This window comes from Ovis canadensis, chromosome 15 (assembly GCF_042477335.2).
Source record: "Ovis canadensis isolate MfBH-ARS-UI-01 breed Bighorn chromosome 15, ARS-UI_OviCan_v2, whole genome shotgun sequence".
Lineage (NCBI taxonomy): Eukaryota > Metazoa > Chordata > Mammalia > Artiodactyla > Bovidae > Ovis > Ovis canadensis.
The window spans coordinates 59,321,716-59,348,527 of NC_091259.1; the positions used below are offsets into that span (position 1 = coordinate 59,321,716).

The 26,812-nt window shown below is 53.6% G+C and overlaps 2 protein-coding genes across 11 annotated transcripts in view; one reads left to right on the forward strand and one right to left on the reverse strand.

Moving 5' to 3' along the window:
- STARD10 (StAR related lipid transfer domain containing 10) overlaps positions 1-26,812 on the reverse strand; it is a 34,161-nt gene that overhangs the window by 3,628 nt on the left and 3,721 nt on the right. The window contains exons 1-3 of one of the 7 annotated variants that reach the window (XM_069553007.1): positions 20,435-20,586; positions 18,936-19,246; positions 361-508 (exon numbers count right to left, since the gene is read on the reverse strand). In XM_069553007.1, coding sequence (XP_069409108.1) covers positions 361-508; positions 18,936-19,246; positions 20,435-20,441 — 466 coding nt within the window. In that variant the 5' untranslated portion in view covers positions 20,442-20,586. Of the gene's footprint in view, positions 1-360; positions 509-18,935; positions 19,247-19,437; positions 20,587-26,812 lie in introns of those variants that run through there. The other 6 variants (XM_069553006.1, XM_069553008.1, XM_069553009.1 and 3 more) reach the window with 6 other exon arrangements.
- ATG16L2 (autophagy related 16 like 2) overlaps positions 19,032-26,812 on the forward strand; it is a 40,921-nt gene continuing 33,140 nt past the window's right edge. For 3 of the 4 annotated variants that reach the window (XM_069552997.1, XM_069553004.1, XM_069553000.1), the window contains exon 1: positions 19,065-19,317. The gene's annotated coding sequence lies outside the window, so the exon portion shown is untranslated. Of the gene's footprint in view, positions 19,318-26,812 lie in introns of all 4 variants that reach the window. The other variant, XM_069552999.1, reaches the window with a different exon arrangement.

Genomic DNA, 26,812 nt, shown 5'->3' on the forward strand with positions numbered 1-26,812 from the left:
GAATGTGAGTGTAGGAGAAAACAATGGTATTTCTGTGTCTCCATGAAGTGTGGTAGGTGGGTGAGTAGGTGGCATGTGGCTGTGGGTTTTATACATGACTCTGTGCAAGTGTGTTTGTCTGGAATGTGCATGCATGAACATGGGAGTGCATGTGTGTTTGTGAGTACACGTTTCTATATGCTCAAGTGTCTGGGAGCGGACAAGGATTCAGGGAAGGCAGCCCTATATCTCTACACTCAGGTCTCTGAGCAGCCTGGCCCCAGGAGTGACTGTGAGGAGGGAAGCGGGTAGGAAGAGGCTGGGCTAGAGGCCTGGGTAGAGGTGGAGGGGGCTGGGATTGGCGTGCTTGCATCTGCTCACAAGAATAATAGCCCACATCAGCGTTGACTGTCAAGCGAGCAATGTCGAAAGTTTCAATGACGTTGCTGTCCCACTTCTTTCGGTATTCAATGTCATGTAGGACATCGTAGAGTGTCTCTGCTGGCACATCACGGCACTCCATCCGACACTGCAGACAGACACATGCGTTGTCAGGGTCACACAGGGCTCAAAGCGCTAATCAGGATAGGAAGGTATGCAGGCAAAGGGGGCCGGGGTAGGAGGAGAAGGAGGACAGGCAGGAACAGTGACCTCTGACGCCAACATGGACTCACTTCTTGCCATGAGCCCCATCCAGCCCTCCCAGAAGCCACATGTGCCAGACAAAGTTAGCCTCTGCATCTAGACACTATCTCCCCCATCTCAGCCTCCACCAAACCTCCCCATTTGTCCCGGTCTCCTCCTCCAGGAAGTCTTCCTGAATTACCCAGCCAACCTTCTGGACTCCTATACACTGTGCTCTCCTCCTCTCTATCTGTGCTCTCCAGGTCCCTGAATTTCATGTGCAGAGGCTCAGTCGATTCAGTACAGAGCCCGGCATGAGTACATGTTAAATGAAATGAAAGCATGAATGAACAAACAAATGCCTAGATGGCTGTCTTTCCCCCATGGTACTTATCACCTGGCCATTCCATTTGCCCTCCTTCCTTTTTTTACACCATCCAACAAAATCTTTGTTTTTGTTTTGTTTTTGACCCCACCATGCAGCATGTGGGATCTTAGTTCCCCCACCACAGATCAAACCCATGCCCCCTCTTCATGTTCAGAGTCCTAACCACTGGACCACCAAGGATTTCCCCCAACAAACATCTTTGAATGCTTATTACTTATTAGCCTTGTTCTCAAAGAGCCTTCCAGCTAGGGAGAAAAGAGCAGAGGAAACTTTTTTTAAAAAAATTTAACCCACACAATAACTCTGCCAGATAAGAAATCCAAAGAGGAACTTAAGGCTCAGAGAGGTTAAGGAACTTGCTCACAGTCACCCAGTTGATAAGCAGCAAAGCAAGGGTTGGGACTTCCCTGGTGGTCCAGTGGTTAAGACTCCACCTTCCAATGCAAGGGGCACAAGTTCTATCCCTGGTGGGGAACTAAGATCCCACGTGTCACAGGATGTGGCCAAAAAGTGAAAAAGCTGGGACTTCACCTAGATCACACGTCTGGAAAGCAAATAAAAACAGAACCAGGTTTCACTAGATTTACACTCGGTAAGATGAAACTCAGTCCATATCCTTGTTCTGTGATTTTTTTTTCACCCGAAAGCCCAAACCCCAGTATCAAGTTCCCCTCAGCAAATGAACAAGTTCTATTGTGTAGCTTAAAAAGGTTTCCCAGAACTGGGTGTTTAGACATACTAAACTACCACTCTACTAAAAAGTAAATACATGCAACCATATGAGGGAGGGGTCACATCACCTTCCCCCTAATCTTGTTAGGCCTTGGCCCCACTAATGGTGATGAAAGGACAAGGAAGGACACTACCCATTGAGTATTCTAGGCACCAGTGAACTCATCAAGCCCTGGATATGCCTCACTTAACAAAAATACAATGGACAGAGGAACAAGTTAAGTGTCACCACAAGAATACAAGACAAAGCCCGACGATGAGACATCTGCAGGGCGGCTGGTCTAGTCTTTCTACACATTGATGTCATAAAGAAGGGACTGAGATTTATAGGACAAATAACCAGATAGAAAGTGCAGTCCTGGATTGCATACTGGCTTGGACACAACAGCAGAAAGGACACATTTGGGACAACTGGAGAAATGTGAACATGGTCTGAGTATTAATTAGATGTGCTGAAAATTTACTGAGACAAAATCGTGGATATTGCTGCCTGAAGAAAAAGCAAGTTACAGAATGGATGCATGATATAATCTCACTTTGGGGCCGCGGGGGAAATCTATGCACAGAAGAGGCCTGGGAAGCTAAGGTATTAACAGCGGCAATCTCTAAATGATGAGCATATGATAGTTTTATTTTCTTTTTGCTGTCTGTATTTCTAATTTTCTAAAATATATAGTACTGCCTCTTCAATAATGAAAAAAATTAAATAAAAAGATTCCCCAGAGATCCTGAGAGGTGTGCTCACCACCTGCCAGGTATTATCCTAAGTGCTTTCTACACACTATCACTTTGAGGTATTAGCCTCATTTTAGTCAAGAAAACCTAAGTGTGGGACTTCCCTGGTGGTCCAGTGGTTAAGAATCTGTGCTCCCAGTGCAGAGGGGCCTCGGTTTGATCCCTGGTCAAGGAACTAGATCCCATGTGCCAAAATGAAGACGGAAGAGCCTGCATGCCACAACTAAGACCCAGCACAGCCAAATAAATAAATTATTTAAAAAAAGAAAACTGAAATTGAAGAATAGCTTCAGACTGAAAAGACTCCTTCCCCACCCTCTGTTTGCTTTTCTACTCCGCAAGAAGGTATGACTAGATTGAGTCATTTCACCAGCTTCAGCTCTGTGCAGAGCACAGAAGAGTCAGAGATGAATCTGAGGCCTGTCCTTCAGAGGCTTCCAGTTGAGAGAGGAGACTAGTGTGGAGATGGGGAGGTGCCCAGACTGTCCAAGGGGACACAGAGGAGGTGGTCAGCTTTGTGGGGTGAGACGCGGGGCATCAGGTTTCCAGAGAAGCTCAGTGTAGAAAGTAGGTGTCCAGCAAGAGGCCGTGGCAGAGAGGACAGAGTGGCCTATCAGCCAGCTGAATGAGCTCCATCTGCTCCAGTGCCCAGGGTGTGCTGCAGCCTAATACTCAAAAGGTCCTGCTGCCAGGTCTTCTTAGAGAAATGTGTGATCCTGGGACTGGGTAGGAGTACGTATAGGAGGAGCCTGGAATGTCTTAATGTGTCAAAGAGTAAAGACAGTGTCCTCACAAAATGATAAGGACCCTGCCTACCAGACACAGGAGCAGGCGTGGAGGGCTCCCCACTGGTTCCATAACCAACTCATCAGGGTTTGCCAGTTTAGCACTGAAAGTTCTTATCCCAGGAAACCTCTCAGTCCCAGGCAGTTGGTCTCCTACCGTGGGCGAAAGCTAGGCCAACTCATGTATTAAGGTAAATAATGATAGTAACAGATTATATTCCACTGATTAAAATAGGAAACCAAAGTATATAGAAGTCTGAATAAATAAATACATTGAATGTTTAATGAGGAATAGGGTATTTACAGAGTTTCAAAGTACCTTCCATCAAATCAGTAACTTCACTTTGCCTGGCAGATACCACCTTAATCAAGTGATCAAAGGGAACGTCATTAGTGACAGGGCAAGTTGCGACTCAGATGCTTCCTGACAGAATGCAATGAAAGATGCATGATCTAAATCTAATCATGAGGAGGACCAGACAAACCCTAAATGAGGGGCTTTTACAAAATATCTGGCCTCTAAGGGAAACGAAAGTCAAGGAAAGACTCAGGAACTATATCAGACTGAGAGAGACGAATGGAACACAAGTGAGTGAATAAATGAGAGAGTAAACAGAGCGAGGAGAGGGATGCGATGGAGAAGATGGCAGAGGCTGGATCTGCATCCTCAGGAGCACCCACGCAAGTGTCCGCTGTGTGGTGACACATAGGTCCAGGTGCAGCACCGGACGGTCAACACACACACTCACCCTTCACCCCCAGCTTCTCCGCTGTGCTGCAAAACAGAAAGCCGAGGCTCAGGAGAGGAAGTAACCTGCCCAAATCATAGAGCCAGAAAGCAGCCAAACTTAAAAACCGGATCTTCCAATACTCTTAACCCTCAAGGAGCACTCATGTGTGACTTCTCAGGAAACCAGAACTTCTCTAAACCAAGTTTGGAAGCTGGTTTGGCTTTGCAAGTCCTCAAATGTGTTGCCCCAGGTCATGAGTGTATGAAGAGGGAGTGACAACAGAATTATGCTTTGCAGGTTAGAGTCCACCCAGGAAGTCCTCCTCCCTCAGGCCAGCCTCAGTGCCCCCAGGGCCAGCTGCACCCACGGCTGGGTGCACACTGCTGTCGTTCAGGACCTAGGGCCTCACTCTCAGACAGCAGGCAGCAGGAGGAGCACGCGGGGCACAAGACAGAACAGGCACCAAGCTGAGCATAAACTCTGTGTGATATTTTATCTTTAAGATAAAGAAGGAAACTTCAAAGGTTTCCCAAGCTCATGGTACGTTCCTCGGGAGGAAGGTCGGCTGCAGGGCCTGCTGAGAAGGTGAGAACCCAGGCTGCGGTGGTGGCGCTGCAGGTAAGGAGACCGAGGCAGTCCAGATGACCAGCCTGGCTCTGGGCCTGCCTCTTTCCACAGCCCCCAGGAGGCTCCGTGGCTGAGGCAAGAGAGGTCAGTTACATCCAGCGTCGTTCCTGTGTGCAACTGCAGCTGCCACATGGGCAAAGTAATTCTAAGAGGCTTCTGGAGGGATGGGTGGGAGCAGAGGTGAGTCATCAGAGAGCACCTGGTGGGCAGGGCTGTGACCAGAATCCATAGCCATTGGGCCCTGGGCAAGTCAGTCACTTTGGCTGGACACCTGGGAGCTTCTCCTGGAAACCATAACTGAACTGGAGGCAGTGCCAGAGCTGCTCAGCCAGGGAGCAAGCCATGCTTGGCTGCAAAGCTCTTAAGGCCTGGTTTACTGCAGGAAGTCTCACATGCAGTCATTTTAGTTGATAAAACTGAGGCCCAGAGGGAGCAGGTGACACCAGAGAAATTTTTAGACTCTGTACCCGCTACACTCCACCAGACTCCTTGATGTAGAAAATTGAGATTGCCCAGAACCCCCACAGAACCATGGTCAGAGGGAATGGACAAGCAAGGAAGGCCATTAGGGTGACTCCTGCACGCTTTGAGTCTGGCAATCCCAGGTTCCAATTTCTACTCCTCTCCTTAGGCACAAGATTTAGTTAGTTTGAGTCTTTGCTTCCTTGTATGAAAAATGGTGATAATAAAAATACCTACCTCATGGGGATGTTGTGATCAAATTAAATGAGATAATATATGAGACAAAAATGAGCTCGCTGGTAGCTCAAACAGTAGAGAATCTATCTACGATGCAGAACCAGGGTTCAACCCCTGGGTGGGGAAGATCCCCTGGAGATGCAAATGGCAACCCACTCCACTGTTCTTTCCCACAGAATTCCATGGACAAAGGAGACCAGCAGGCTACAGTCCATGGGGTTGCAGAGAGTCAGACACAACTGAGCAACTGACACTTTCAACGTATGCAGTATGCCTGGCACGCGGCAGGTATGCCCCAAACCAGTACTGTTATTACTTACGCAGGCTTCCACAAGCAGCCATGCACCCTTCCATTAGGCCAGGACCACAGACGTGTGCATGTATCTCTTTATATTCTGGGCCCCAGGCGCCTCTCTTGCCTCACCTGGCCCTGCCCTTCCATCCATCCATTCACTACCTTCTGCAGTATTCTGCTGCATGCCAGGCCTGCAACTGGGCAGCTGGGACAGGTAAGTAAACCACACCTGGGCCCTGCCCCAAAAAGGGCCCATCAAGTGGCAAGTGGGAGAGAAGGGGACATAAAACCCCAATGGAGAATGAATTTGGCAGGGGGCATGGGAACTGTGGGATCAGAGGGCAACGGAACCTAAACAGAGCTGAATTGCTGAAAGGGGAGAAAGGGCATTTCCAGCAGGCAGACTGGTGGGTGGCAAAGGCCTGGAGGCTTAAATAAATCAGTACAGAGCAAGATCCAGGGCCATCCCGGTGTCTCACTCTCCTCTCCTCCTCTCTCCCACCCCTTGCCCTGTGCGTTGGCAGATGGTCCAGTGGAGGAGGGAAGTGTTGCGGGGAGGGGCTGCAGTATCTCCCAGGACCCAGGGAGATGGCAGACCAAAGACAGAAGAAAAGAAGTCAGGTCATGTCCACGGGGCTGTGGTGTGACCTTGAGGGTCAATGGCCAGGGCAGTAACAAGGAAACTGAGATGTGGGCAGATGGATCCCAGTCTGGCTCAGACTCTGAGACCTCACACAGTGGGTCTCCAATATGCTTGCCTGTGGAATAGATGGGGCATACAGATTATCCCAGAGACCTAGGGACTCCAGAGACAACCTCTTCCACTATTCCTCTTCAGGTTGCCACCAGGGAAGCTGAGGCCTAGAGAAGGGGAAGGGGTCCACTTGGGCTCCGAAACCTCCCTCAGGCTGTGCTGACTTCCCACCATGTTGCATTTTAGCAGTTTTGTTAAAGAAAAACTATTAAGCACATCATCCTCTCCCAAAAGAGCCATATTTAACACAGAAGCAGCACACCTGACCAGGGTGGACCACTAGCTATCAAATCAATCACAGCCCCAAATAATAGACCTCAACAACCAGTATCGAGTGCTCCAAATCATCCCACAAAGGAGACGGCAGCGCCAGACCGTGGGCCCCGCAGGGGCTGAAATTTAGGTCAGACCACCTCTGCCAGCTGTCAAGGGTGCCAAGGTGCATCCTATGTAGACACTGTCTCTTACCCTCCCAACACTCTGATGGATATCATCAAGCCCATTTTACAGATGGAGAAAGTGGGGCTAAGAAAGGTACAATGACCGACCACAGCCACAAAGCTAACAGTGGTGGAGCAAACCAGAGCCTGGGGAGCCTGACCTGAAAGCATCAGGACTTTATGCTCCGCTCCTCAAGAGGCAGGACTGACCCAGCAAAAACAAACATGCTGGCACCTGGAGGCTGCCTTAGTTAATTGGTGGTTATTATGAAGTGCTCACTGTGTTCAGAAGGACTTGCTGACCAAGGAAGCAAAGCTCAGCGATTCTTCCTCTGAACCAAATTCCTGACTCCATCCTTGGCTCTCACTGGCCTGAAAGGCAGGGCCATGCTTTTTCTGAAGCCCAGCCCTGGAGCTCTGCACTTGGAAGTCTCCTCTGAGAAGCCTGGAGCATTGCATTTCCCTCCCAGGCTCACACTCACAGCAATTCCAGGCTGTCTGGTCAGACAGGCCTCTGCCCTGCCACTTTCTGCCTGTATGGCCTTGGCCTGGGCAAAGGACTTCAGTTCTGAGTCCCAGTATCTTCATCTGTCAAACAGGGATAATCCTCCCCTCAGAGTAAAGCTGTGAGGATTAAAGGAGACTTACACACCAAGCCCCCTGTGGCAGCTGCCCTGCCTCCAGCCTTAGGCCCCCACAGTTTTCCCTGACTTCGCAGGCCCTGCCTGCTAGCACCAAAAGGCAGGATAAAGCAATAGGAAGAAAGCTGAAAACAACAAGAATACCCCCAGAACCCTCCACAGGCTGGATGGACGGGGGGGGGGGGGCGGGGTGGGGGGGGTGGGAGGACCCTGCCCAAGCCCACAGGTTCCACCCTCACAGCCCACCACCAGGCACTGCCCTCACCATGTCAGTCCAGGTGCTAAAGGACGCAGAGACTGGCCCAGGACACACGACGCACGAGAGGCTCCGCGCTAGCAGCCCCTCTGCCTTGGCTGCTTCTGCTCCCAGTCCTCCTCCCCAGGGCCACTCAGTGCCTGCTCGCTGGCTTCGGGGCCCTCCACTGCCCCTCCCAGCGGCCCCACAGGGCCAACATGAAGCCCAGCTGCTGGAGCACCTGCCCTTGCCTCTGGGTTCCTGGGGCCCCAGAATGGAGACTGTGAGGACTTCTCATGGCTGCCCCAAATCTCAAGAGCAGCTCCAGGGGACTGACACAAGGGACAGGGAAGCAGAGGTGGAGGTGTGCAGGAGAGAGAGGTCTGCTGAGGCCCGCTTTCCCAAGACCGCCACTCGTTGGTTCTTCGCTGTTTTGTCCTCCCACTTGAGCCTGGCTGTGCCCTGCCCAGGCAGCCCACCCTGTCCCTACACTCTGCAGGTTGGTCTTGGGGCCTGCTCCTCCGCCCCACTGGCTCCCTTCATCAGCAACGCTGTGATGCATCGATTCATTTTGGCCCCTTGTTCGTCTTGGCATCCCCAGTGCCTGGCGTAGTTTAGTAAAGAAACATTGCCTGAATGGAAAGAGGGACAGGTGAGCCACCAAAGATGCCAAGCCCATGTGAGCTTCTCGACTTTTAGAGCTCTGGGCCATGACTGGTGGCCCTCAGTGCTCTGTGGAGAAAGAAGGAAGGGTCGTTGTGAAAACCTCCTGGACGCTCGTCAAACTCTCTGTGGCACGTGAGGCTGATTTCTGTTTCTACTCTCATCCTCTTATAAAATGGAGTGTAAGTGGGGAGAGGGGGCAGAGACTAGTTAAAGGATATCCTGGGATTTTCTGTAAAACCTTTAATAACTCTGATTTTTAAAAAAGGTAAATTAAATCTGTATTGAAACATCAATTTACATTCAGTAAATTAGCAAAAATATACAAAGTACCCAACTGCTCATGAGGATATGGTAAAACTGTTACCCAGTTAGTGACAGCAAAAGCTGGTTCCGCTATTCTGAAAAGCAATTTGGCAAATATTTTTAAAATCATAAAAATGTATCTTTTAACTCAGTTTCTGGACCTCCAGGAACTGAAAATTTTACTTGAGGGGTTGGGGGGGGGGTTGCGTAATACGAAATAAGAAAAAAAGTTCTGTTACAATATTCATGACAATAATATTGCATTTGTAATTAGCAGAATATATTGGAGGACCACCTGGAACACCACCAACAGCAGGGCCTGGTTGAGTTAAGAATGGTTCATTACCTTGAAGATTCTCACGCTGCTGCTGAGGAAGGACAGTGGGGTCCCTCTGGACAGGGGCAGGGGCCCCTCTGAACCCAGAAGAGGCCTAGCAGGCAGCAGCTGCCGGAAATGTTCCTGAATTAATAATTCTGTAGCAATGCAAGAAATTTCCACAGATGCAATGTTAAATGAACAAAAGAGGACACAAACTTGTATCTGTGCCACAGGCTTGATTGTATATAAATTATCTACACCCTCGAATGAGAGCTGGAAGGAAACAGGGAAAAGTTTTGCTCAGGAATTGAGGCTGGCTGTGCCTCATTTTGGGGTTCTTGTTATTGTCGGTACAATAGAGTTTATACAAGATAAAGAAACTATATATTTTTTTCTCTAGGTTAACAGCGTTGTCCAGAATCCAAAGGGCCTTGTTCCCTAGACCTGGGAGCCTGGACTCAGCTGAGACGGGCTTCAGGCTGCCCAGGCTGATGCTGAGCTGCCTTGGAAATGCTCTGTGTACTACAGCCATGCTGAGAGTGGAGCCAGAGGGGACTCAGAGTCCTTCCATTCTCAGCCAGGATACAGGCATGAAACCTGGGGGCTCAGGGCAGGGACAGAGAAAAGTAGGGGGACACAGGTACAGGGAGGGGCAACCTGAAGCAGGATCTTGCAGAATGTAAAGCAGATGGCACCCACATGTAAGGACAGGGAAGAGGCTCCTGGCAGAGGTGCTGGACTGGAAAGGGCCTGGACTGGCTGGAGGAAGGACAGAGCTCATGCGGTTCCACAACGTAACCCGAGTGAAGAAGGATGGAAGCGGGAGGAAATGGAGCTGTCCCTTGGGTACCTCAGACTGTTCATTCATTCATCCATTCAGCAAACGTTAACAGCGTGCCAGCTCTGTGCCAGGTGCTGTGCTGGGGCCTTGCAAATTCTCCTAATTCCATCCTTTCAACTACCCAGGAGGAGGGAAGATTAGGCCCATTTGTAAATAGTGGCTAAGAAACGTGAAGAACTATTCAGGAACCCAGTGTGACCCAAAGTCGACTGCTAAAGTTGTTCTTTAAGATTTAGGCTCTGCTGTCAAGGACTCAAGGAATCCCAGGGGGGCCAGCACTTGGCCAGATAAGGCCTGTCCCTGGGGAGTCCCCACCAGGGACTGGGCTATGGAGGCAGCTCTGCCTAGAGCGAGGGGAGCTGAAGCACGCAGCAGGTTTGGTGTGGGCCCCTCACAGGCTCTCCTTCCCCTGGCTCAGAATTCTCATCTGCAAAATGACTAGACAAGCCTCTTCTGAAGGGAAGAGCATCTGGCACCAGACAACCTCAACCCATCTTCTCTACAAAAGTGTGGCCCTCCTGAGACTGGTGGGAGGTGGTACTGCATGTCTACCCGAAACACAGCTCCCAGAGGCTGCTCAGGCAGGCCAAGCTAGGCCCCTCTGCTGCTCTCTACCAGGGCTGAGTGACTCAGCCCCACTCTGCCTCCACCCCCCTGCCCTCCCCCTAGTCTCCTGCAGCCTCCCTGGACCCCCGCCCCCACCCCCGCCCCCCAGGCCTCGGCATCTGACCTCGGCATCTGAGGCACACCCTGCTCTGACCTCTGAGAAGCTGACCTCCTGGTCTGGAGTTCCCACCACTTTGTTCCAGCCCTGGGGGAGGTGGGGGAGCCTGACAGAGGAGGGAGACCTGGGAAAGAACAGAGTGGGCGGGCCTGTAAGAAAAGAGAGACAGTCGGGGAGATCAGTGAGACAAGACGGGCCAGGGCTGACACACAGACAAGTAGACAGAGACAAATTGGATAAACACTTCCCAGGACTTCAGGGGCTGCCAGTGGCCTCAGGCTCCCAAAGCTCTCTAGTAAGCTCTGGACTGCATCTTCAGCAGCTCCCTGGGCACCACCCCCGGCACAGCCCACAAAGCTCATCCTGACCATGTCCACTATTGCTGTATTACCTAACCCCAATGCCCACCCGCCTCTGCTCCCTTCCTGTGCCTGGAACCTGGGATTCAGCTTGGCCATGACCTTCCCAGCAACCTCCCTTTGCCAGATTCAGGCAGGCCTGACCGTCCTTGCTTGGACCACTGCAGCCCCACCTTCAACTCTGGTTTCCTGACTTCCAGGTCAAGCTGTCACCTGCGGCCAGGAGCTTTCTAAAACCCAGTGATGGGAATTCCCTGGTGGTCCAATGGGTTAGGACTCTGTGCTTTCACTGCTAAGGCCCTAGGCTCGATCCCTGGTCAGGGAACTAAGATTCCACGAGCCATGTGGCGCAGCCAATTAAAATAAAAAACAAAACCCAGTGATGATGGCACTGCCCAGCCAGAAAGCCTCTGCTGCTTCTCCCCGACTTCAAGATCAAACCCTAAAACATCCTCCCCACTCTGGCTCATCCTCCTCTCCTTCCTCACCCTTAGTCCACACCCACCAAGACCTTCTCAGCCTGCCACCTAACTGCTGTTGGGCCCCCCGGGTCTTACCCAGATACTACTGCACCCCACCATGCTGTCACCCACGTCTCCCTTGGCCTGAGGAGTCACGGAAGGCTGTCACCATCTCCATCAGTCTCCCCACTAGGACTTCAGAGCAGGACTCAGGTGTGATCCATCCCCAGGCCGCAAGCACCAGCACAGAGGCTGGTAGAGTGGGTGGGAGGCATGAGAAGAGGTTTGCTGAACGAATAAATGATTGAGACAGGGGAAAAAAAGGGGGCAGGGGAGAAAAAGGACAAGTAGAGACATACAGGCAGAGGTAGTAACCATCATAGACAGGGATAGAGTCACCCTAAGGGGAGCCTCTGAGACCCAGAGCCAGGCCCAGAGGCAAAGACAGGAGGCTGCAGGGAAGCAGGGAGGGGAAGACCGAGGCAGAGCCAAGGCTGAGCTGGGGGGGCGGAAGCCGCTGGGAGACAGCTGAGGAGACATAATTGGATCAGAGACAACTCTGCTGCAGTGAGGGGGTGTGACTCACACACACAGAGTAATGCCAGACACAGAAACACACGCAGTCTCACACTCTGAGGCACAGACACACACAACCTCAGGTGCATGCACAGACACACACACACACATTCAATATGGATTTAATGACCCTTGTCAGGTGCCCTGCCCCTGAGGGGCTCACAGTCTACCCTAACCAAGGACCAGATCATACACACAGGCACCCACAGGCCAGCTCCACACACACAAGGCCCAAATATAGAAGGCCAGACAACTCCCATCACATCATCCTGTCTTCATAACACACAAACACCATCTGGTATCTTATGCTCGTCTCCCCCTCAGGATGTAAACTCATGACAACAGGGTCTGATCTGTTTGGTTTGCCACTAAATTCCTGGATAGACTTGGTGTATAGTATGTTCACCATATAGTATGTTGAATGAATGAAGACTGGAGACACATAAGGGAACTCCATCCGCTCTGGTTGTCAGGCCTCTGCCTTCAGACTTAACACTTTTCTGGTCCAGTACCAGGCCCGAGACAATCTAGAAGGGTCCAAAACTAGGAAGGGGGCATCAAGGAGAGGCTGGAGGGGATTCTCAGAAAGCCAGGGTTAGATGACAGGAAACTCAAAGGATGAGATTAAATGGCCCAGGCGATGCAGAGGAGACCAAAGGTGGGATTCACCCCTACTTCCCATGGAGGAGGAAAACTTGCAGGCATTGTTCAACTGGCCCAAGACAGAAGGATTCTAGACACAGGTCAGAAGCAACAAGTAGCTGCCTTCGGGGAGCCAGGCTGAGAGATAGGGAGGCAGTTGTTATACTAAAGCCCTGGAGAACAGCTCCAGTTGCCCAGTGCCACCTGTCCAGCCTCTCTTTAATGACAAGTGAGAGGGTTCTGTATTTGGTGTGGGACCCACCACTAAGTTCTGGGCCTGAGACTTTCCTCCTCGGCCTGTGTTTCTGCAGCTCCAGGGGCCCTGGAGCACTGAGGCCAGACCAAATATGCTTGAGGAGACAAAGTGAAGCACAGGAGGCCCAGGCCCCTCAAGCTCAGTGCCTGGTCTGAGCACCTTTCCTCTCCCCTGTTGAAGGGGCAGGTGGGGGTGATGCTTACCTGCCCAGGTAAGGGGTAAAGGTAAGAGAGCAGGGCGGAAATAGAGTTTCTAACTCCATTGGTGGTTGCTGGCCCCTCATTAACAGACTGAAGAGGTCCAGCTTAGGTCCAAGATCCCTAAAGAGTGCCAGGCCTCCAGGGTCCTGGAGCCCACAGCTCTGGCTCCAGGCGGCTCTACCAGGCACAGAGAAGCAGGGGAAGAAAGGAAACCCATCTGTCTCCAGGACTGCCTCCTTTCTCTCATCTCCTGAAACTTTAAAGACTCTCGGCTGGAAACTGAGCTGGGCTCGTTAAAGTTTAAAAGCCAGAGCCTGGGGAGCTGGTCGTGGAGGCACAGAGCCAGCCTGCGGGCCTGAGGGCTCTTCTGCGCCCAGCGTGGACTGACTGAAGGCACCCCCCCAACCAGCTCCTTGCCCCCGGGGGCTGCACATCTTATCCTATCTCACATCCCAGCCTGCTCAAGAGTTATGCTATAACCACTCCGTTGTCCCTTATCCCTCCAAAATCTTTCTGGAGGCAATCCTGTGCTCCACTCCCCACAGGCCCTACTTTACTGCAGGCCTTGGCAAGTCTGTGCAGACAAATAGACCAGCATCTTCCTCCTACCACCCACCTTGTCTAAAACCCTCCCCAGTAGCCTAGAACCTCTGGGACCCAAATTCAAGAGCCTTGATCTAGTTGTCTAATCACCTCCAGCCCCCTGAGTTCCAAACCCACAATATACAACCTGCAGTTCTCCCAACATTGCCTGTTTCCTTCCTCGGGGGCCTTTACATACCTCTTCCTCTGTATGAAATGTTCCCAGTGCTGTCAAACCTGTACTCCTCATTCTCAACCCAATTCCAAACCGATCACCTGAGCATTCCTCCTCTGAGAAGCCCTCCCTGGTCTCCAGGGATGGCTGAGAGGCCCCCTCCAGGTCTCTGCAGCTCCTGTGACAAGTGTCTGTTCCAGCATCCTGATTTCCCTCTTTGTCTCCAACCTGAATGAAGTGCCCAAAGACAGGCAGGCCAGCACAGCTGCTCGCATGTGACAGAAGAGGAAGCTAAAGCTGGGGTAGGGGCAGCAATCTGCCCAAGGCCACATGGCCAGGACCCTGAAACCTGTTCTCTCCCCCTGTAGGAAGGACCTCCAGGAATACCTCCCTGAAGCCTCCAGCCAGCTCTGACCTTTCCTGTCTCTGATTTCTTCCACCTGAAGATCCAGACCCCGACTTTGGGGGGCAGCTCTCTGGGAGCCCTGTTTCTTAAGGACAGGTCTGGACAACTTCCTCCAGCTGCCCCTACTCCAAGTCAGAGCTAGAACCATCCAGGAATCCAGGCCAGGGGTTATCAGGACCCCAGCCTGGACTCAGGAGCCCCATCTAGGGACCTCTCAGACAGCACAGACCAGCAAGGCTTTAGCTCTCCATCCTTACCCTGTGTCCAGTACTGCAGACACCCTTACCATGCCCTAAAGCCAGGCTCTACAAACCACCTGCCCAGCATCTTTCTAGAGAAACATGGAAACTGAGCCCCTGAGGGGGCAGAAGCCCAGCCTAAACCTGAGCTCACCGAATCCAAACCCCTAAAACCTGCCTCTGCCACCACAGATAAGAAGACTGACCCGGAAAGGTAACCCCAAGGTCACACAGTAAGGACTGGGCTCTTGCTTGGCTGGGACCCCTCCAGGGTGCCCTCTCGCAATGACAGCACAGGGTGACCTAAGGCAGGAGAGAGGGGTGGGTTCTGAGCGACAGGGTCCGGGAGGTCAAAGGGGCCAGTGGTGCTAATAAGCAGGCCCGAGACACTGAAGCTATCCTGGCCTTGGAGTCTCAAGGACCTGGGTTCCGATCCTGCCTCAGCTGCCTTCAAGCTGTTTGACTGCACAAGTGAATTCCTGCCCTGAACCTCAGCTTCCACATCTGTTCAATGGAGTTCGTAGGACACTTGTGAAGATTCAGTGGAAAGACCTGAAGAAAATGCCTGGCCCTGTGACTGTCTCCACCATCCCCAGGACCCTTTTGAGTCCCATAGACCATTAAGAGTAAGAAGGGTCCTTGGAGATCCCTGAGATGATCCCAAATTTCACAGGGGAAGAAAATGAGGTGCTGAGAGAGGACAGGCCTGAGAACTAGCCTGAGAGCTTGGTACCCAGGAGGCTGTGGTATGGAAGCAGGTGGACAGTGAGACAGGTCAGAGAGGGGTCACCAGGCTTTCTCCAAAGGGGAAGAGGAGCAGTTGTAGGACAGGAAGTCAGAAGAGATAGGTCCCCACTGCTCAGCTTCCTGTGGCAAGAGGAACCTCAGGTTCTCAGCCATGCTCCCCCAGGAGACCTCACACCCCTGCTCCAGCCAAGGCCCTCAAGGCCCCTACTCATTGGGAACCCCTCCTGCCTCAGTCATTTGCCTGTGAATATCTGCCTCAAGCAGTGGGCAGGGAGCCATCTGGAATTGTCAGTCTCTCTCCACCCTCTGGAGGTCTGGCCACCCTCTGCCTCTCAGGTAGCTAGGTGCACAGCAAGATCAGAGAACCTGAGCACGTGAGCATCAGGGCAGGACTGGGCCGCCCATGCCATGCCATCTCCGGCTTTCTGTCCCCTGTGCCTCATCCCTCTCCATGGGACCCAGCACAGGTACGAGTCTAGAGGCTCTTGGAGCCAGGAGAGCCCCATGGTACAGATGGAGAAACAGCCCAGAGAGGGCAGGGATGTGCCCACAGTCACACACAGAGCAAAAGAACACTATAACCAGGACTGGACCTCAGCCTCTTCTCCAGCTGGCCTTGCTTGAATAAATGACAGCCCCCTGGTTTCCCAATTCTCTCCTCTACAGCAGCTCTGAGGAAGCCTGGCCTGGGCACTGATAGACCTGCATTCAGGTGCCCAGCAGCCCTCTGCCCTTGGGCCTAGGATCCATGTTCAGCATCAGCCTTTGGGACAAGGCCTGACCTCACAGGAGGCGGTATCTGCCTCCTCTTTGGTGCTCAGAGCACTATGCAAGCCTGGGACCAGGCCAGACCACAGGGAGGGAAAGGGCAGAGGTGGCCTCCAGCAGCTCTGTCCCTTTCTTCTGGCTCCAAATGCTGGGCCAGAGCCACAGTGACTTCCAGGAACCTCTGGACACAGGGGTAGGGAGAAGATAAGTCTGGGGGAAGGGGGGTGAGGTAGAGGAAATCAATCAGGTAGGCAGCTAGGTGGCTCCTCCCCCACCCTAGATTCACGTGCACAGGGCATGTCCAACGGGCAGCTGGCCTTCCCAGCTCAGGGGGCAGACCAAGAACCGGCTGTGGGGAGCAGGGAGCTCAACAAATACCTGTGGTTGAGTCCCAGTCTCCTGGAGTGACGCTGGGAACTCTGGCTTCAGACCTGCTGTGTGACCTTGGCAAGCCACTCCCCTTTCTGGGACTCAGCTTTTTCATTTATCAACAGGAATGGGATGATGAGAACACCGTGTCCTTCAGCGTTACTGATGGGGTCAAATGCCAAAATGTTGACAAGATGTGAGCCCAAGTGGAGAGAGGCAGGGGCTCTGGAGCCAGGCTGACCTGGGTTCCACTCCTGCCTCAGCTACTGTGTGACCTCAGGCAAGTGACCTCACCTCTCTCAGCCTCAGTTTCTTTGTAGCTTGGAGATAAGCCTACTACTGCCCCAGACTGGTCTGAAGGTCAATCAGGCAATGGAGACAAATGCTCAACTCAGAGCAGGGGTTCTTATCGGAAACGGGATTCCTGGAGTCTTAGGGATGGGGGAGCTCGGAGACCTCTGCCTGTCCCCCAGAGCTCCATGTGACTATGCTGAGGGGATCTGAGATCTCGAGATCACCTCCCTTCCCTGAGCCAAGGCTCAGCACCCTCCTTAGGCCCCAGCTCTGCTCACCTCATGGCCCCAGCCCCCTTCACTGTGGGGAGCACAAAAGAGACCACTAGGCTGGGAGGCTAGAGATCTGGGTTCCAAGCCTGGCTTGGCTGGGGCTTGGCTGTGTGAGCCTGGGCTAGCCCCTGCTCCTCTCTGGACTTGCACTCCAGTAAGGAGTGAATTTGAAAAGGGGATTGCAAAGGCACCTCCAACCTCTGCTCAGTCTGAGAGGGAAGGAAGGCCAGGTGTACGCCCTAACTACAAGCCCACAATACCCCAGTTTTCCCAGTCCCCTCTACTCTCAAGGAAGAACACCTGACAAATCTGATATGGCCACAAGGGGTCTATTGTGGAGGTCTGGCTCCCAGACTCACCAATTCCAGTCCTGGACTGGGCTGGGTTTATTCATTAACCAAGCCAGATGGAGGAGGCAGCTCCACTCTGTTGACACAGAGGGTGGGAGTCCCCGGCTCAGTTCAGACTTTCCCCTACCCTTCCTTCTGGAGAGCCAGCTTGATGGGGAGATTATGCTTCCCTACCCCTTGGCACAGGCCAGCCTGAGCCTTTCCCAGGCTACAGGCAGAAAAACAACCTTTTTCTCACAACAACTTTGCTCACTTTATATTCAGTGTGTTCCTTCATTCGTTCATTCCTTCCATCCTTCATTCAACCAACATCCCTGCTGGGCCTGTGTTGGAGGCTGAGGATGCAAAGGATAGGACGTGTCCCTGTCCCTGGAGAGCACTAAGCTGGAACATGCCAGTGGCCCTGGCCTTCCCCACTCCTCAGGCTTAGACACAGGTCCAGCTCTGGGGAAGCCCCCGGCCCAGAGTCCTCAGGCCCGGGTAGAGAGTCCCAGAAAGGGAAAAAAGGAGACAGACATGGGAACTGGGAAAGAAAAAGACAGTCAGATAGCCAGGGTGCAGACAGAGTCAAGAAGGGAGCAGGGAAGGCAGAATGGGTGAGCCAGGTGCCTACGTGAGGACAGATAGACGAAGCTCTAAATGACTAAGACAAAGTGAGACAGAAAGGCACAGGGTCAGCAGGGAAGGTCAGACATCTCTGGCCCTATTATGAGGCCCTGATGCCAGAGCTAAATCCGAATCCAAGGGCAGGTCCCAGGCAGGAGGGGCTGGAGTGGGGGAGGGCGGGTGCACTCTCCAAGTCCACTGCCCTGCTCCCACCTCTGCCGGCTTCCACCACAGGAATACACTTCTCCACGTGTTTGAGGAGAGCGGGAAGGCTGAGGCAAGAGAGAGGGGAGGGCACAGTCTACTGCCAGGAGCCGCGGAAGGGAGATCTGCCGCCTTGAAAAGTGGCACTCACAGCAAAGCCAGATGTGTTGTGTTGGAGGCAGTCACTGAGGCCTCTCATCAGAGTCTTTACTAGCCTATTCCCCATCTAGTCCCCAGGGGAGGTGGACTCACAGGGTCCCAAACCCCAAGCCGGCCCTCTTTTGACAAACAGAAGAAAATCATGGGGTTGTGAGGAGTGGAGTGCATGGCTGTGAGAGAGGCCAACTATGCCTGCATATTCCCTGCCTCTGCTGGCCTACACACTGGTCCCTCCTTTCCCAGCCTGCCGGCCCAGCCTGGCCCTGTGTGAGGCAGGGACATCTAAGCCCCGCTTTCAGGATCTGCCACCCAGGATCCTGAGTCCCTGCAGGAGAGACTCAGGGGACAGCCAGGAGGGAAGAGGGAAGAGCAGAGCATCTGGCAGGAAGAAGCGCAGAGAGTGAGGAATGAGACCCAGCTCAGGCTGAGAGAATCAGGAATTCGGGACTGAAAGGCTCAGTCTCCCACCTGAGATGACTCAAGTCAGGACCTGATAAAGGCTTCAAGGGCAGAGGGCTCCTTGAGGAAGGCCACTCTCCTAGGTGGGCTTGGCAGCGGTCCACCTTCCTGAGCAGGCAGGGGCTGAGTGAGTCACACTCCCTGTCTCCCAGCAAACTGTGCCTCCTGGGTCCTCGCAGGAGACTCTGAGGTGCACAGCCAGGTGTCTGTACCCCTGCTGGAGGACAGGGAGACTCCCAGTCAGAGGGAGTCAGGGCGCAGTGTCGGCTGCACCTGCTGCGGGGCCACCCTACCTTGATCTTGTGCAGGGTACGATCCATCTCCACAGCCTGCACCCACACAGACACACCAGCTTTGCTGTAGGTCAGGTTCCAGCCCGCCTCGGCCTCACACTCTGACCGGAAGCTGCGGAAGTCCTGGTCGTCGGGCACCTGGACGCTGTCGCGGCCCAGGACTGGCCGAGGCCCCGGGGGCTCTGGGGAGGCAGCTGACTGCTCCATGGGGAGGCCCAGGGCCCTGGTCCTGGTCCGGCTCTCCTGGGTCCTCCGCGGAGGCTCCGACAACGTCGACGCGGCTGCAGATGCTGACGCCACCTTCCAGGGACCTGCAAGACCGGTTTGGAAACAGGAGTCAGAACGCTGCCGGCGCGCGTGCGGCTGTCCGGGGTCCTGGCAGGTAGCGAGTTCGAGAGAGGCAGGGGCTGGCCCCCTGGCCAGAGCGTACCGCCGCCACTGGGCAGTACGCCCCTCTCTCCGCAAAAGCGCGACCTCAGACCGCCTGGGGTGGGAGCCGTACTGGGGGCTGCGTATCGGGGTGCGGGGGAAGCCCGTCGGGACTCAGGGGAGGCCGGGACCCGAGGTGACGGACGGTCCGGTGGGGTCCGCGCAGCGCCGGCCGGACTGGCTCAACTAACTCGCCAGCGCCGCCGGCGCGGGAAGCGCGCGGGGCCGGTGGTGGGGGCGGGGTGGGGCGCCCGCGGGGCCGGCAGGCTCACCTGTGCCCGCTACTCGCCGGGGACCGGCCGGGGCCGGGGGTGCGAGCGCCTCTGCCGCCGCCGCCGCCGCCGCCGCCGCCGCCCGGGCGACCGGGGCCGCGCGGGGGTTCTGGGGGGAGGAGCAGTGGGTCCCGCCGCCCGGCCCCGCCCCGCTTCCCTCGGCCCCGCGCGCACCACCCGCCCCCCACCCCACCTTCCTCCCTCCCCAGGGGCTAGGCTGGGGACTTCGGGGGCTCCGCTCGCCTGCGCTTGGTATTTTCCAGGCTGCGGAGGTACAGCTGACGGGGCTTGGAGCCCCGCCCCACCCCGCCCAGCCGGGTCCTAGCGCCCGCCCCCATCGCCCCCGAAAAGGACCTGGCCGGACCAGTCCTCAGGCAGGGGTTGAGGAGGGTCCAAGATAGATAGGGCTCTGAGAGGAAGAGCGAGGAGGTGCTAGAAGAGGGATTCTGGAAGTTAACTGTGAACCCTTTATCTCCAACACCTTCCCACACTCACAGGTACACACCTCTGCAACAGCCTACTTAAGATACACAAGCAGCTGTCCCTAGAACCACCCAGAGACATCCCCACACCACACCCCTCAGAGCCAAAGATGGGCACACTCCCACAACAATCAAGAGCCCACAGCTTGCCTCCCCTAGCAACCACTGGCCTCAAGGTTCACAAGGTGGGTAGACTTGGACAAAATCTCCACTCCCATCGCACTCCCAGCTGGGAGCTTGAATCCTCCTCCAGTCCCGGACTCTGGTCCTTGTCCACCCCCAGTCCTCCTGAGCACCCCTGTACGTATTCACACACCTCCCATGGATTAGACTAGGCTTTCCAGAGCATCTGGCTCCAGAGCTCTGGGGCTCCCTGGCCCTCCCCAGGCAGAGCTGGCCAGAGCTGGCCAGAGCTCCACAGCCACAGGGGAGATATGTCCACCAGCACTCCAGCCACCCCTTCCAGCCAGAGAGACTGCTACCTGCCCCCTGGGTCCTAGTGCTAGCTCTGTCTCCAGCTGCTCTGTGTTAACTGAGGCCAATAGCTCAATTTTTCTGAGGCCAGGCCACTGTGAGTGTGGCAACAGGCTCAAGGCTGAGCATTCACTACCCTAGTGACTAGGGAGGGCTCATGGTGAGCTCCCTTGGATGGGCAGCTAATAGGGCACAAGTGCCCCATCACTTGCCCAGTGTCATCAGTGAGTAAATGGCCATCCTGCCAAGATCCCAAATCTCAGCCTCCTCCCACCCCAGGGTTCCTTCCTTGGCTCTGGCTGCCCCAACTCTCTGGGCCTGAGTTTCCTATCTGTAGAATGTGAGCATCAGAATGTATAACCTCCTAGCCTCACCATCCTTGAGTTCCAGGATGGAATAGCTTTTCTTAAAGGTGCTAGAGAAAGATGAGGAGTTGTCATGGTGGATTCACAAATAGAGGTGTTTCTTACTCAAGTGCTTAGGGCTCTGAGATGTTTGTGAATCAGGCCCAATTTTAAAAGTCGAGGGGGTGAGGAGGCAAGTGTGATGGCAAGTCACCCCAAGGGGCATTCTGCAAAGTAAGTCTTGTAAAATGAGTTGCAGGTCCCCACGTGATCTTGGATCTCCAGTGTGAGCAGCACAGTCAGATAATCATCCTTGACCCTTCTAACCCACATTCTTTAAGCGTGTGGTAGTGGGTGGCCTGGGGGTGGGGTGCGTGAGGGTGGGCTTTGGGTTCAGGAGGCCAGGGCTCTGGCTCTCTGCTATATACATCCTCTGCCTTCACCCCAGCCATAGGCAGTTCACTGCCCCTCCCCCGGCTTCAGTAGTTTTATCTGACAGCCTCATACCCAGGCTGATGAGAGACTCAAAACAGGGGTATACAGAGCCTGCTTTGTGAACTGTAGCCTCTGGGATCTGCCATGAGGAAAAGGGAGAGGAGCACTGGCCTGGTGGCTTCTGCCTTTTTAGGGCCCCAGTGACACACGTCAGCTGACAGCAGGCACCAGGACTGTACACCTCTCATCCCCATCGCCTAGAACTGGGAGGAAGAGATAAGGCTGAAGTGACAGCAGGAGACAGCAGCGAGGACAGGCTCACAGGACTCCTCCACCCCTGAGAGCACTGCCAGTCTGAGACACACCAATTCAGGGAGGTAGCGATGGCAGAAATCAAACCAGCACTCAAATCCAAATAGAGATTAACCAAGAATGAATCTGCTGGGTCTTGGGTCAAAAAAGGTGAGTGACCTGGTACCCCTGGGCTCAGGTGGCCATGCCCTGGGCTCAACCCTGCCTGGAGGTTTAGGCCAGGCTGGCTGGAGCATAAATCCTCATTCATCAACAATTTGCCCTTGCAGGCCCTCCTAGTCCCCCAGGAATTTAGGTATCTCTGGCTCAAGGGTTCATAACAACCGCCCAAACATGCCTGGATCAAAGCAGATTCATATCCTGTCTCAAACACCCCTGAGCAGCAGAGAGAAGGCTGGGAGGGCTGGGATGCGTGACCTGGGGGAGGAGCCTGGAGAGGAGTCCTAGGATTTGGTGATCCCTGCTTCCCACAGCCTGGAAGTGCAAAGTGGACCTGGGTTCAAATTCTGTTGATACCATTTCCTAAACGTGTGACCAAGAGCAGGTGACATGTCCTGTCTGAGTTTCAATTTCTTCATCTAGAATAATAATACCTACTCTCTGAGAATTATTGCAAGGAAAAGAGTTGTATACATGTCAGTTTCATGCCCAAATAACTAAAAATATAAACTGGAAGGGGAAAGGTAGGGAGGAATAAATACACTGTTCAAACATGGCATATTTCCTACAAAAAGTGTTAAGGAAATACCTTGGTAGGATGGTTGTTAAGGTTCTCATGAAAGAGTAAACAGTGGAAAAGGCTGGTGAAGCACGACCCTGTGTGTCCCTTGCAGCCCCTGTCCCAGTCACAGGGCTCAACAGAAAGTGGACTGGGTGGAGGTGCCCTTCCAGACCCCAGCCCCAAGTTGGGGACAACACCAAGCAGGACTCAGAGTTGGGGTGGAAGGCTGGAGTGTGTATGAGAAAGAGACAGTGCTTAGCAGGCTGAGAGGCATCACAAGAATGCAAGGAATCGTGACCCAGGGCGCTGAGCAAGTGCGGGTTTTACACACGCTCCTCACAGAGACAGAAGCTGAGGTGTGGGAGGCATAGCAACGCCCCTGAATCAAAGTAAGACAGAAGCCATCTGGGGACCACAAGTACCCAGTAGGACTCCCGGAATGGGGTGGGGGGTTGTTTGGAGATATTCACACCAGTTCTTGCTCACTGACCCCTGCCAGCTGTTGGAACAGAGTCAGGACACCTGCCTGGAGCCATCCATGACCTGGTCCATAACACTCCTCTCTCAACTCCCCTCACTGAGCTCCCATCAGGACCACAGCCCCTAACTGTACAGATGGAGAAACAAAGGCCCAAGCAGCACGGTCAGAGCACAGATAAGATCTTAGGTCTCCCAGCTTCTAACCCAAGGCTCTGTCCCTGCTCCCCACTATATGCCACCTCTTTCACTACTCTAGGGGTGGCCTTGGGGGCAGTTACCAACCTCTTTGCTTCAAGATTCCTCCCCTGCCCAAGTGTACTAGACAATGAGGGGCTACCACATCCTGACTTGCTCCTGGTGCTCCCTCCTACTCACCATCTAGTCAGACAGACGGATGGCTGCCTCGATCTCCCCTCTGGGAGATGAGGAGAAGGCCCCCCTGACCCCTTCTTCCCCCAGCTCCTCTCCTCTGGGGTAACCGGCCTTGCCAGTTTGGGTGAGAAAATTCCCAGGTTGCCTAGGGGAACAAGGCAATATCCTGGGGGCACTGTTCTAGAAGACTGAGCAACGACTTGCGTGATGTCACCAGGAAGCAGCAGAGAGGTGATTCCAGAGGCCCCCCTGGAAGGGCCGAGGACAGAGCACTCTGAGGTCCCCAGGGCTGGCATGGCCTTGAGGGATGTGTCCTTTACTGTTTGATGGCAGGAGGCAACAGGTTCAGCACCCTAGTCCCACCTGGAGCCGGATCTGAGTGTTTGCCCAGGGTGGGTCTCCTACCCCTGCTGGGCCTCACTGAGCAAACAGCTCAAACACTGCCCTGAGTGAGCTGCTAGAGCCTCAGGGAATCACAGAGCACACAGTCAGAGTGACCTATTATCCCCTCTCCTGCTGGTGACGCTGACACAGCCAAGCGCTGTGATAGGGACAGAATCAGTCAGTTCAGTCGCTCAGTCACTCAGTCGTGTCCGACTCTTTGCGACCCCATGAATCACAACACGCCAGGCCTCCCTGTCCATCACCATCTCCCGGAGTTCACTCAGACTCATGTCCATCGAGTCGGTGAGGCCATCCAGCCATCTCATCCTCTGTCATCCCCTTCTCCTCCTGCCCCCAATCCCTCCCAGCATCAGAGTCTTTTCCAATGAGTCAACTCTTCACATGAGGTGGCCAGAGTACTGGAGTTTCAGCTTCAGCATCATTCCTTCCAAAGAACACCCAGGGCTGATCTCCTGGGTGATAGAATAGAGGGACAAAAATAAGTGATTAAATAGTTAATCCCACTAGGGGATTATAAGTAGAAAAAAATGGGGAAAAAAACTCCTGTAAATTAATGATTACTCGAAAAAGCAGGTTTGCTTAACCACAAAACTAGGCAGGCTTGCTTAGCAACAAAACCATGCAACAGAAGCACAGGACATGCCCCCAAACAATAAAACAATGGTGCCATGAGACTCACATCCAGACACTGAGCTCAATCAGTTCAGTTCAGTCGCTCAGTCGTGTCCGACTCTTTGCAACCCCATGAATTGCAGCACGCCAGGCCTCTCTGTCCATCACCAACTCGCGGAGTTCACTCAGACTCAGGTCCATCGAGTCAATGAGGCCCATCCAGCCATCTCATCCTCTGTCATCCCCTTCTCCTCCTGTCTCCAATCCCTCCCAGCATCAGAGTCTTTTCCAATGAGTCAGCTCTTCACATGAGGTGGCATCATTCCTTCCAAAGAAATCCCAGGGCTGATCTCCTTCAGAATAGACTGGTTGGATCTCCTTGCAGTCCAAGGGACTCTCAAGAGTCTTCTCCAACACCACAGTTCAAAAGCATCAATTCTTCAGCCCTCAGCTTTCTTCACAGTCCAACTCTCACATCCATACATTAATGACCCCCCAAACAGGCTCTGTGCACACACCAAAAAACCCCATCATTTATGGAAAGGTGACTTTTCAAAATGAAAGACCCTCACTGTACTGAGACCTGAAAATATTTTTTCAAAGTGCTATGATAGTCCTGGTCTAACCATATAGGGAGGGACAAGTAAACTTCCCTGCCCTGTCTGGGGAGGAGCTGCTGATGGAAACGTCACGTCTACTCAAGAGAGACAAAGAAGGTCTTCTTCCCCTCCCCACTTTTCGTTTGATTATAAAACTGTAGCCCTCTAAGTTCTGGGGGCACTTCCCACCCATCTGCTTGTAAGCCTCACAAGGGTTTTATTCTCATAAATCATTTCTTATCTACTACTTTGCTCTCACTGGATTCTTCTCCATGCTGACATGAAGGACTATGGTATCGAAGCTTTTCGGAGCCCCACTGAAATGATCCCAGTTGGTTCCACGATCACACCCATCTCCTGCCTCAGTCCACACAGCCACATACCATCTCAGTCTCATGCATGGGAATCCAACAGGGGCACACTGGCTTGAGCACGCCAGGTCACCCAGTAGGCTTGCCAGATAAAACACAGGACACATCTTGAAATTTGATTTTCAGATAAGGAAAATTATTGTTAGCATGTTTCAAATATTTGCTAAATCTGGCAACCTTATACCTGGGGCCCTGTCATACCCACATCACACAGCCTCAAAGAGCTACTCACCAGTCCCCTCACAGACCTCAGTCTCTTGCCTGCCCTGGGAATGCAGTCAGCACCTGGGTTACAGCTGTTGTGTGCATGTGTGCACGCACACACACACACACACACACACACACACACAAATGGCCTGGCACATCCTCTCTGTGAAGAGGTTCTGGGGCAGAGTAAGAGTCTACCACTCATTTTGTCTAACCTTCACAATAACCTTAGGTGGAAGGTCATGCTGGGATTCTTAGCCCCACTTGAAAAATGAGGAAAATAAAGCCCAGAAAGAAACAGAACCTATCCGTGGTATCCCCACGTGTGCTCTCTGGCAGGGGGAAGAAGGGGTGTAAGGGAAGTCCTGTTACACCTGGGCCAGGCTGTATCCCTGGCAGGTCTGAGCTCCTCAAGCAGGCCTCTCAAAGGAGCCTCTTCTCCCCAGGAACAATAGCCTAGAGATTTGGGGGTGGGCCCTCTGACCCTTCCCCCATTCAAGGGTGATACTAATAGCTCCCCCAGAGGCCCCTCTAGTTCCAGGAGGTGGAAACTGTTCTGTCAGGGCACTGTGGGCTCAGCTTTGAGATGAAAAAATGTGAAGAAACCAAAAGAAGGAAGGTGTGTGTGTCGGGGCGGGGGGCGGGGGGGGGGGGGCAGCTTCCAGAAAAGAAAGCATCGTCCCAGGGCTGGAGCTCTTGCCCTGGTAAAAGGGCCAGACAACCTAGTCCTCCCCAAAGACACACAAAGACACCTTCACCCCTACTGCCATCCAGCCTGAGCACAGAGCTGAAGGGAGGGCCTGGGGTCAGGCAGATGGATCAAGAGCCCCTGACAAAACACTCCAGGGCTTTCAGAAGGTTGCATCGACCCAGCAATCAAACTGGGTTCCTGCAGGCGGCAGTGCCTAACAGACATTAGCAGGAGGAGGACCGAGCCTGCAGAGGGGGTGCTGGCCATCTGGGTCTGGGGCCCTCCCAAAGAGGGAGTCTCCATGGTTCTACTCTGGGCCCCACCGACTGTGGGCAAGGCCTGGCACCTCTCTGGTCTGTTTCCCTGCTGAGGTGCTTAAGATGCCTCTCTCCTGGCCTGGGGCAGCTGGGTGGGCTCTGTAAACTGTGGAGTCCTGCGTGGTGGGGGGTGCACGCAGTAGAGCTCTGTTAGTCTCTTCTTTCCTCCAAGCCTAGGAGCACCCTGGGCATCAAGACCCTGCAAGGCCCAGAGAGAAGCTCCCAGGCCCTGGAGTTCTGGGAGGGAAGGACAGGAGCAGAGGCAGCACAGATAGGGTAAAATACCCTGCTCAGCAGTCTAGCGTAATAGCTAAGAGCCTAGGCTAGGGAGCTAGGTTGTCTGGGTTAGAACCT